This window comes from Ambystoma mexicanum, chromosome 3q, assembly GCF_040938575.1.
Source record: "Ambystoma mexicanum isolate Mex_15411 chromosome 3q, UKY_AmexF1_1, whole genome shotgun sequence".
Taxonomy (NCBI): Eukaryota; Metazoa; Chordata; class Amphibia; order Caudata; family Ambystomatidae; genus Ambystoma; species Ambystoma mexicanum.
In genome coordinates this window covers 1082168933-1082181489 of record NC_090926.1, presented here as the reverse complement: position 1 = coordinate 1082181489, position 12557 = coordinate 1082168933, and the positions used below count along the sequence as shown (strand labels likewise).

General features: G+C 42.3%; 1 protein-coding gene across 1 annotated transcript in view; it reads left to right on the top strand.

Annotated features, from left to right (window-relative positions):
- Positions 1–12349, top strand: part of LOC138448042 (zinc finger protein 268-like) — a 194035-nt gene extending 181686 nt beyond the window's left edge. The window contains exon 9 of the mRNA XM_069604583.1: positions 8336–12349. Coding sequence (XP_069460684.1) covers positions 8336–10834 — 2499 coding nt within the window. The 3' untranslated portion in view covers positions 10835–12349. The remainder of the gene's footprint in view (positions 1–8335) is intronic.
- The last annotated feature ends 208 nt before the right edge of the window (positions 12350–12557 follow it).

The window sequence follows — 12557 nt, the reverse complement described above, 5'->3', positions numbered from 1 at the left end:
AGTGTGATCAAACGGGTTATCCCACAGTTTTTTTTAACGAACAAGGTGTCTTTGTTTATAAATTTCATCTGTGTCTTATAAAATGTATCTGTATGATTGATCCTAAATATGTACTTCTCAGTCGCAATGTTGAAGATTCCATTTTAACTGTCATTATTTGCACACTTGTGATGTTGCACAAGGTATGGGAGGTATGTAATTTTATTATGTGTATTTGCACATTTGTTATTTTGCACAAGGCCTCAAATTTATACGTACGAATACCATGTGTTTTACATTTTTAAATGTAATGTATGAACACAGTTATATAATTCCTCATTGATTAATACCATGTTTTAAAGGTTTGATAAAAACCAGATACAAATAAAAACATTTTTTTAAAAAATCATTTTCACCACTCGGGCCATTATAAGTGAAGCCAATGAAATATAATAGGTTGAAACACTTCCGTGTTGACTATTTGTTTGAATGTGTCCAAAATGCAAAAAGAAACTGTATGTTCTTGGTATATTGTGTCACAGATCAGCCTTTTGTTGTCAAGGGTTCACAGTTATAAATCACCAGAAGTTCTTGAAAGTAAGATTTGTCTGTCAAAAGCAGGTGCTGTGGGATGTCAGATACTGTAAAGAACCACTTCCAGGCTGAGGTCACCAAGATGTTGGATCTGGGTGTAATTGAACTCTCGACCAGTCCCTGGTCCAGTCCAGTGGTCCTTGTCCCCAAGGCAAGTTTCCAGGCAGGTACCAAGGATTAGCGGTTCTTTGTGGACTACAGAGGGGTCAATGCCATCACCAAAACCAACGCACACCCATTGCCCAGGGCTGATGAGTTTTTGGACACCATAGGTACTGCCAAATTTGTAAGCACCTTTGACCTTACATCAGGCTATTGCCAAATAGGTCTGACGGACCAGGACAAGGAAAAAACAGTGTTCTCAACACCTGAGGGGCTCTACCAGTTTAGAGTCATGCCTTTTGGTTTGAAGAATGCACCTGCCACCTTCCGAAGGTTGGTCAATCATGCACTCAGTGGGCTGGAGGCCTTTTGTGTGGCCTACCTAGGTGACATTGCTGTCCAAATTTCCACCTGGGAAGAGCATTTGACTCATTTGGATCGGGTGTTGCAGGGCTTGCGAAGGGCTAACCTCACTAACATGGTTCACCCCTGAGCTAAAAGCGCTCTGCTTGGAAAAAAGAAAACTCGAAACTCTCTGGAAACATTCACCCTCACAAGAGAACAAAACTAATCTAACCTCCATCACCACTAAGTACAAAAAAGAGATTATCCGTACTAAACGTGACACTTATAATAACAGGATTAGTCAAGCAGGTTCTAGTACCAAAGAACTTTTCACCATATTGCGAGAAATGGAGACACCTAATTTACCTACAGACACATGCCTGAAAGACAACATTTGGTGTACTAACATCCAAAATGTTTCAAAAAAGGTAGCAGGCGTTCCTCTCCAGAAAGAACATGGCATGAAAACCTGTTCTGAGATGAGAGTTTGCTGCTCACACTTTTTGCTCACTGTACCTTCACAGATGGGAAAATATCAATTTGCATATCAGTCTTTGTCCCGCCCACATGGGCAGTCCAGCACCGAAATGCTATGGCGATTCCTCTCTGAACAAGAGTACCAAAAGCAACCCCATACACGTGTTTCAGCCTTGTTGGGCCTCATCAGTGAGGTGAAGCTTTGTCTCTCTGAGCACAGTGAGCAGGGAGTCCATGTTAAATATGTTATAACTCGTGCTTAGTTTGTAATAACATCACCATCGCCAAAGCAGTAAAAACAGTTGGCTTTTACTTCGATGCCACATCCAATCTCAACAAACAAGTAAATATGACCACATGAGCCACTGCTTCCACAGGCAAACGGATAAGAGCATGTAGACCAATATTATCTCCAGAAAGCTGCCTCACACTAGCTAGAGCTCTTATATACTCCAAATTGGACTACTGCAATGGGCTCTACCTTGGTGCGAATAAAACAGTAATAAAAAAAATTCAGACTCTGCAGAATAACGCACTCAGAGCTGCCTTCAATATACCTAGAAATGCACACATCTCAGCAATAAGAAAACAACACAAATTGCTCTCCATAAATGAAAAGATCGAACTTAAAACAATTGTCTTACTTTCAAAGCGCTGAATAACACAGCCCCTCCATACCTCACCGAAAAAATTCACCCATAGATCATCTACTAGAATTACCAGATCCACTGACACTTCATGTCTTACATTACCAAGATATAACCTAAAAAGATCTGGCGGTTCTAGTTTTCCAGTACTAGCCTCCCAATTATGGAACTCCCTCCCATCCAACATCAGAGACTTACAAGCTTTTGACATCTTCAGAAGAAGCGTTATCGCTTGGATCCTCAGCAAAAACGAATGAACTAATGCCAGCATCCCTTTGATCCTAGCCCTAATTTTTAGCTACCCACGTGGTCTCTCTTATTGGTCCCCTGCAACAACCCTCTACCGGCTCCTAGCATACTGTAACCTATCTGGAATCCTTATAAGTTGTATGAACTATTTATCTATGCCTAACTGCTTTGCCTATGTATGTAACCAGCCATACTTAGTCATAACTACGCCTGTACGATTGTATCCTATTTATGCATTTTCTGCAAATCTGTTACCATGTATTTATGCATTTTCTGTCAAGCTGTTACCATGTACATGTAACCATTATGTAACTACTCCTCTAAAGCGCCCAGATACCCCTGGGTCAGGCACGCTATACAAATATAATAAACAAACAAACTATCCAGGCCACCAAGTGCCAGATAGATAGGGGAAAGTTACTTACCTTGGTCATGAGGTAAGAGGGGGTTGAATCCAACCTCTCCCCAGTAAGGTAAAAGAGGTACAAGGCTGGGAGACTCCCACTAACCCAGGTGAGAGCTTTTTTGGGCCTCACTGGGTATTACCGTAAATTCATGGCAGACTAAGGAACCATAGGCGCCCCTCTGACATCGCCCAAGCAACCAAGGATAGTTAAGTAGACAGAAGACTTTCAGAGGGCCTTCGTCTGCTTGCAGGAGAGTCTGTGTAGGGCACCTGTGTTGTGTGCACCTGATTACAGCAAACCCTTTATTGTTCAAACTGATGCCTGTGACACCGGAATTGGAGCTGTCTTGTCCCAGTTAGATGACAAGGAGAGGGAACATACTATCAAATTCATCAGTAGGCAACTCAAACGTAGAGAACTTAGGTGGGCTACTGTTCAAAAGGAATATTTCAGTATAGTTTGGAGCCTAGGGCGTTTTAGGCCCTACCTTACGGGGTCTACCTTCAAGGTCCAAACAGACCACAAGCCCTTAAAGTGGTTTATGCAGATGAAGGGTGAAAACCCTAAACTGCTCAGGTTGTCCATTATCCTGAAAGGGCTAGACTTCACTATTGAGCATAAACCAGGGAAGAGTCATGATAATGCAGATGGCCTTTCCAGAAGGTATGTTGACCGTCTGGATGAGGATGTCAATCTCGTGGGAGATTAGACAACCCACATCTAAGTCTGGGGGGGGTGACGGTGATGCTAGAAGCGCAATGGAGGGTCAGGGCCTCGATATCCTTGTCTTCTATTCCCTTATCATGTGTGGTCTGTGTTTTTTCTACAAAGGAATTCCATGTGGGATTCCTGGCAGTGCAGCTCTTCCTCTTTTTGGTTGTGGTGAACAGAGACCCTTGGGATACCCTTATGGCACCCATGGGCGGGGTTACAACCCTTTACCCCTAGTGTATGATGTTGGGCGCCTGTGTGTGGCCCACAGAGCAGGGTATGGGCTGGTAGCAGCTCCATCCTGAATTTGACAGGTGCTCTGAGTATCCTCCATTTTGGGATACCCAGGCCCTGCCATAGAAATCAGTGGATTCCGATAGGAGACAAGATGGCCCCTTGATTTCTATTACCTGTTACATTGTTTTCCCAATGTCATGTGAAGCCCTGACTCTGTCCCTTCCCCTGACTGGCTGTTGGGTGGAAGAGCCATATATGGTATTGTGGGGAAGTCCAGGCCAGACTGGCTGGAGCCTTCCCAGTGACTGTATGCGGTGGGTACATGGTTGGGGCTGGACCTGTGTGAATGGAGTGTGTGACCAATATGCACTTCATGTTATGGGTGTCTGGTTTCTCTGTGTGTGACACAAAGAATGAGACAGCCCTACCTGAAACTGACATGAATGCAGTGTGCTGAAAGGCTGGGTGCTTCCCCCATCCCACATTCCTTATTGTGAGTTGTTGTGAGTATCTGGGTGGAAGTGTATGGCCTGAATGCACTGTGAGTCTGATTGGCTGTATACCTGCATGGATGCCCTTCTGACTGATTGGCTGACTGAGATTGGCTCAGCAGTGTGAATGAGGGACAGAACAGCATATCTGGGGACCTTCCACTTACCAATGTTGTTCAGAAGCTAAGGTTGAAACATGAAGCTGCTTATCCTTAAAGCCCAGCTGAAAGAAGAATGTTTGCTGCTGCTCTCCGTTGATAAAACACGAAAGCTGCTGGGTCTGTTAAGGGCTAATCCAAGATAGGAACTGTTTTGGAGACCTCTCCCCGAGCTACAAGGGGACATCGTGCAGAAGCTGGTCTTCATCAAGGCACCCTGGAAGTCAGTCACAAACAGCTGTCGACCGGAGACGGGGTCCGCCGAGAAACATTGAAGTAAGCACCAGGACATTGAGACTGTCGACGTCCATCACCATCGACTGGGGTTCGGAGGATCACAGTGGCCTCGTCGACTGGAGCCGCAATGCTCCACCATTGCCTAAGAACATATAAACCAAGGACTCTCTTGCCATCACCGTCGACGGATTTTTCCCGCCACAGAAAGTCCATGTCGCCGACGACCGAGTAGAATCCGCCGGTGGGTTTCCCGCCACCTGAAGTACACAAAGATGCCGATGAGTGACGATCCAGCCGTGGTCGAGTCCCGACCGTCGACGCCGACGCCCGCTGCCGGGCCTACGCTCATCACCAAGTTCTCTCTGTTTACGGCACCAAACTCTGTCATCACCGCACACCTCGTCTATGCAGGATGTTGACAATCGATGGTCGACGAGCACTGCAGAATTCTAAGCTTCTGTCCCGATGATGGTATTCACATTTTCTTCACAGCATCTCAAAGACAGTGGCTCCCATCTTTAAAGGGAGTCCGCTCACGAGGAACCCGTCAACGAGCCGTCGACAAATCTGCTAATTCAGGTACATTGGGGGTAGTGGAACATTTTTGACCAGGAAATAAGACTAGTTAAACATAAATGGACTGGGCTTGTTAAAACACTTTATTACAGGATGCCCAGGTGCGGGGGATCCTCACACATAACTGTGTCTTAGTAGCAAGAGAACCAATCTGCCACTGTGTAACCTAATTGTCTTCCTTCATATGTCCTGTGCTGATACACATTACTGTTTGCTTTGTATGCCATTAGAAACTGTTAGCAGTTAGTGCATTTTAAAGGAGTCAATAGTTAATAGTGGTACCACATAGACATTGTATAGAATTGCCATATTAGATTTTCCAAAGAACAAAGTGTGTTATTTAATTGTGTACATACATTGAGCCTTATGTATATAAATAACTGTGTTATCACATAACATAGTGTTTGGACATTCCTTTGTGGGGGGTTGGGGACTACACTGTACTTAAGAACAAGCCTGCATCACCTCCTCAGAGCGCAAGCCTTGGTTGCTCATCCATTGCTACCACAATAGAGAACCTTGGCTGGGCTGCTCTGTGCTTCTACTCTGCCATATAGAGGGCAGGAGTACAGATAACCCCCCTCCAGTCTTTACAACTACTACTACTTAATGGTATGTCCATTTTATGATACAATAGTGCAGAGAAGTAACTGTTCAATGCTAAATTCTTTAATCTCTTGGTCAAAGGTTGGCTGGACAGAGTTTACTTTACATCGTTCAGTTGTTGGTATGCTGACTATCGACTGTGGTAATAATAGAGGTTGGAGGAACCTGCATGAAGTGTTACATAAAAAGTAAAATACCTATCTGGATTACCAGTAAAGGGACATATTCTTTTGGTTTCTATTTCAGTTACAAATGTAACCATTTCATTGTTGTTTATTTTTGGAATAACACTTGCACTGGCTGGAGAGCCAGGTTTTTAATATTTTAATTGTAGCCTTGAAGATTTGAAAGAGGCTGTGACACATATGATTGGTATATTGACAATCACTCACCCTTGAGAGCAAGAGCTCTTGCTACCACTGGTCATTTATAGTACCATTTACCACAATGACTGCAAGTTCAGATTGCATACTTATCTGTGCTGAACTTAAGGTATGCATCACAACCAAAACATGACTAAATTTGAAAATGAATAAGACCCATCGAAATAAAACAGAGTTGTGTAGCAAAGATATCTTGCACAATCTGTCTGAATACACCACATAAATGCAAATTGATTACACATGCACCCGGCATAGAAACTCTGAAAAATACTTTTGTGCAATACAAGCATGCTTCCATGAAAAAAAATAACATCATTTCTTACAAAGAATACTTTCAAATATTTTGCTACGTTTTCCATTTTATTGATGCTAGGATCCTAAAATGCTGGGAAAATAAAAATGCATAATCCCTTTGTTCATTCCATGAGCATCCGCACACACAAAACACAGAAGAATTTGAACACAAAGAAACGATTCTTTATTTTCCTGTGTGCTGGCTCTTTTGGATACGCTCTGTGCACACAGCTCAGGGAAAAAAGTGTCTCTTTTCTAAAGTTTCTCCATAGCCTGCATTTTCATCCATGCAGATGCAAATCTAAAGATATGTTCTTGTTTCCGTCAAGTCACCTGCCCTCTGCTCCCAACTGGTGCATAAATGGTACACTGCGAAAGCTGTCATATGAACAAGAATTTAATGCATCAAAATGCCTGGTACGTTGCTTATCTGGGGCTTGGGTCACAGGTTTCTTGATTTCGGTTTTAATCCATTTCGTGATATTGAGGACATGTTACTCTATCCATTTAACTCAGTGGGCCTCATTACAAGTATGGCGGTAAGGCAATAACGGCCTGGGGCCGTATCGGCACCCGCGAGCGGAACATGATGGTACCACTGGTACCATTATTAACGGTACCGGTGCTACCACCCTCCCCATTCCCATTGAGCCCTATGCGGCTTGAATGGGAATGGGGATGTTATGTTATGTTAAGAAATTTGTAATGCGCACCTGGTACCCAAAGGCTGATGGGCGCAGACTAACAAACATGAAACACAATGTACTGGGCCCGGCACCGGCGAAAGGGCAATTACTGGATCCACCTGGGCCAGAATAGCCCAGTAATTGCCCATTCGCGGGTGCCGGACCTGGATGCAAGTTTGGAGGTACCCTTGCCGGTAAAACCGGCAAGGCTACCTCCAACCTCGTAATGAGGCCCAGTGTCCTCTATACAATTTAGTAGTGTGCCAGGATTTCAAAAAAACTATTATATAAAGTTGAAACATATCTTCTTGCTTTTCACACTAATTCTGTTTTTTCTTTTCCTTCAAACAGGGCAAAAAAAGCAAGAAATGGAACAGTGAAATGTTTAAACAAGATTTTGTTCACAAAAACAGAACTGTGTCTCGGGAGAGATAGCTTGCTTATGACAGCCACTCCCAATTTAGAGCCTTGTACGGTGGGGAAAATATATCAAAGACTCTGAAGACAATTTGACAAAAAGGACTGCAATTATTAACGTTTTGGAAAAAACATCTGGTTCCTATGTCGAGTCACTACCAAGTTCATCTGTCTCCAACCCATATAACAACACTGTCCCGCTAAAGGGGGCTTTGAACCATTGCATTTTGTATATATGCAGCATTCACTACTGTTGCAAAGAGAGGCACTTTGAAAGTGACCTGACATGTCACAACCTTCAGTACTAATAGCCACCTAATGGTAGACCACTAAATCTATACTGGAGAGAGGAGAGAAGGTGAAAGGACAAAGGAGAGGAAAATGGCTGCCACTCTAAAGTAGAGAGTGGGCATCTTCATACATTGGAATTTGTAGACCCAATTTACAGAATATTGTTAAAGGCAAGACACTGGTCTGCCACATGAAGTACAAAAAAGGTGCCCAACACCAGCTTTGGACTTGATGCTTCAGAATCAATAGCACACCTGCTGTGATGCTACTCATTAGTTGTTGATGTTCCAGTGGCAGCTGCCATTGATTAACTCCCGACACATGGAAGTCACAAGAGTAGAAACCATACTATGGAAATAGAAAGGTTACAAACACAAACTTTCTTCTATTTTCAGGCTTGCCTGCTCTGGCCGAGGATTGGAGGTTCATTCTTGTTATTCAATTGTGAAAAAATGTACCTGACCTGATGAAACCAATCGAAGGATTCAGATCACTATATACATATTTTGAATTTGACAAGGAGATCCTTATAAAGAAATCACTATTTAAAAATAACCTCCTCACAATGGAATTTTCTCAATGTGAATCTACGTTCGGTGAAATAGGTAATATATGGCAACATCAGAGATTTCACACCGAAGAGAAAGAATATAAAGGTTATGAATGTGACAAAACTTTTAAAGAAACAAGTAATCTATTGCGACATCAGAGCAATCAAACTGGGGAGAAATCATATGCATGTTCTGAATGTGATAAGGCTTTCAAGCAAAAGAGAGGTCTAATTATACATCAGAGAAATCACAATGGGGAGAAATCATATGCATGTTCTGAATGTGATAAGGCTTTCAAGCAAAAGGGAGCTCTTATTCTACATCAGAGAGATCACACTGGTGTTAAACCGTATGCATGTTCTGAATGTGATAAGGCTTTCAAGCAAAAGAGAAATCTAATTGTACATCAGAGAGATCACACTGGGGTGAAACCATATGCATGTTCTGAATGTGATAAGGCTTTCAAGGAAAAGAGAACTCTAATTATACATCAGAGAATTCACACTGGGGTGAAACCATATGCATGTTCTGAATGTGATAAGGCTTTCAATCAAAAGGGAGCTCTAATTAAACACCAGAGAAATCACACAGGGGTGAAACCATATGCATGCCCTCAATGTGACAAGGCTTTCAAGGAAAAGAGAACTCTAATTATACATATGAGAATTCACACTGGGGTGAGACCATATGCATGTTCTGAATGTGGTAAAGCTTTCAAGCAAAAGGGAACTCTAATTAGACATCAGAGAAATCACACTGGGGAGAAACCATTTGCATGCCTTCAATGTGATAAGGCTTTCAAAGAAAAGAGAAATCTAACTATACATGAGAGAATCCACACTGGGGTAACACCATATGCATGTTCTGAATGTGATAAGGCTTTCAAACGAAATGATAAACTTGTGATACATCAGAGTAATCACACTGGGGTGAAACCATATGCATGTTCTGAATGTGATAAGGCTTTCAAGCAAAAGAGAAATCTAATTATACATCAGAGAGTTCACACAGGTGTGAAACCATATGCATGTTTAGAATGTAATAAGGCTTTCAAGCAACGGGGAGATCTAATTAGACATAAGAGAATTCACAGTGGGGAGAAACCATATCTATGCCCTCAATGTGATAAGGCGTTCATGGAAAAGAGTAAACTATTGATACATAAAAGGAATCACACTGGGGAGAAACCATATAAATGCTCAGAATGTTATAAGGCTTTCAAGGAAAGAGGATCACTAATTATACATCAGAGAAATCACACTGGAGTGAAACCATATATATGTCCACAATGTAATAAGGCTTTCAAACAAAATACCCACCTTGTGCAGCATCAGAGAACTCACACTGGGGTGAAACCATATGCATGTTCTGAATGTGACAAGTCTTTCACAATGAAGAGTCATCTACTGGTACATCAGATACATCACACTGGGGTGAAACCATATGTATGTTTGGAATGTGATAAGGCTTTCAATGAAATGCGTAATTTAGTGATTCACCAGAGAAATCACACTGTGGGGAATCCATATGCATGTTCTGAATGTGATAAGGCGTTCAAGCGAAGGGGATCTCTAATTATACATCAGAGAAATCACACTGGGTTGAAACAATATGCATGTTCTGAATGCTATAAGGCTTTCAAGAAAAAGTGTAATTTATTGATACATAAGAGGAAGTGCCCTGTGAAGAAACCATATGCATGTTCCGAATGTGAGAAGGCTTTCAAGCAAAGGGGAGATCTAAATAGACATCAGAGAATTCACACTGGGGTTAAACCATATGTATGTTCTGAATGTGATAAGGCTTTCAAGGAAAAGTGTAATTTAGTTTTACACCAGAGAAATCACAGTGGTGATAAACCATATGCATGTTCTGAATGTGGTAAGGCTTTCAAGCAAAAGGGTACTCTAATTATACATCAGCGAAATCACACTGGTGAGAAACCATATGAATGTTCTGAATGTGATAAGGCTTTCAAGCAAAAGGGAGATCTAATTATACATCAGCGAAATCATACTGGGGAGAAACCATATGCATGTTCTGATTGTGATAAGGCTTTCAAGCAAAAGGGAGATGTAATTCTACATCAGCGAAATCACACTGGGGAGAAACCATATGCATGTTCTGAATGTGATAAGGCTTTCAAGGAAAAGGGAACTCTAATTACACATCAACAAATTCACACTGGGGTGAAACCATATGCGTGTTGTGAATGTGATAAGGCTTTCAAGCAGAAGGGAGATCTAATTAGACATCAGAGAATTCACACTGGTGAGAAACCATATACATGTCCTGAATGTTATAAGGCTTTCAAGGAAAAGGGAACTCTAATTATACATCAGAGAAATCACTCTGTGGTGAAACCATTTGCATCCTCTGAATGTAAGTCTTCCTAGCAAAAGGGTGAACATTTTCAACTTTATCAAAATTATCAACTTGTGACACACTAGAGAAATCACTGTGTGTGTTCTGAATGTGATGGGGCTTTCAAGCAAAACTATAGGAGAGGCCATATACATTTTCCAAATGTCAGAATCCGTTTAAGCAAATCTGTGACCTATGGTGACATGGAGGAATTCATAAAAGGTATTGACATGCCTAATTTATAAGGTCTATTGCACTGGGCCCTCCTGTTTTTGGAGAGTAAAGTTACTAAACCTTATTACCATACTGGCAATATGCAAAGTGTATATATTTGAGTAATTGATAACTCACCAGTGAAGTGATTTCTCACATGCGTATAAAACTTTCATTCATGATTGGTGAAAGACTAAAACAGAAGCAAACCTACATTTGCATATGTTTTGCACTTCAGGTGTTTCATCCTATTATTATTATGAAATCATCCTACTAATGACATAACTAGTTATTCTATTTGATGTACCTCTCTTCTCATCTCTCTCTACCCCTCAGGCCAAACCTATCCCCACACTGCCAGCCACCTTCTCAGTCATTCGACCCATGAAGCATGTGTCATTTGAGTCTTTCGCTGCATCTTTCTCCCCCTTCCCTGGCACCTCGGGCTGCCTCTTACCCTGACACAGCCCCTTCCATGCTCCACTCTTCTATCTCTGATACTCTTGATGTTCTTGCCCCTGTCATGAGGATCTGCATACAGCCTAAAATCAAGTGCAACTCCTGGACATCCTCTCCACCCTCTCAGCTTCTCCTGCTTCTCCCTCCACTCTCTCCACTTCCTACAGCCCCCCTTGCGGCCAACCCCCCTCCCTTCTCTGCCGTTCCTCTCTTCTTCTCTGATGAGGTTTCTAGACAAGTCGATGTGTTGATGTGCAATGTGTTTTAGCGATAATTGCAGATATTCCAAGCCTAGAGTACATATGTTCCTCTGTCCTCGATCAAGTCAAAATTATTGATAGTATGGACCTATCAGTAACCAGACTTTGGATTCGATCAGGAGTAGTCCTGAATACCATTTGGAAGGCAAAATTAGAACTATCTGCTGTGGGCTTTATAATCTACCAAGACTCACCTTTCAATCTACCAATAAATCAGAAGATAAACTCCACATTTTCAGACAACAATATATGTTTGCTTATCCAAACCACTGTTGCAAATTCTAGATTTCCAACGTTCAGGAAAAATGTCTCAACGACGAACATCCCCTTAATTTGCCACTGCAAGAATTATGTTACATAACTATCCACCAATCAAGTTTTATCTCAAATCCCCCTAGCAAGCTGGAATACACAGGTTTTACCCGTTTATTGTCCAACTTTGAAAATTAATTAGATAACTATGACATAGGGCCTCATTACACGGTAGGCGGTAAGGGTTTACGTTACCGTAATTAGCACCGAGGTCCCTTTGCGGCATCCTACTTTAACGGCTGGTAAAACCAGCCGCTAAGGTCGGGTCCCGCAAAGGGAACTCGTAGTAAGGCGGTAAGGGTTTACCGGTACCGGTAAGGGCACCGGTACCGGTAAACCCTTACCGCCTTACTACGAGTTCCCTTTGCGGGACCCGACCTTAGCGTCTGGTTTTACCAGCTGTTAAAGTAGGATGCCGCAAAGGGACCTCGGTGCTAATTACGGTAACGCAATTTGCGGTACCGTAATTAGCACCTTCCCCATTCCCATTATGCCCTATGGTGGCAAAAAT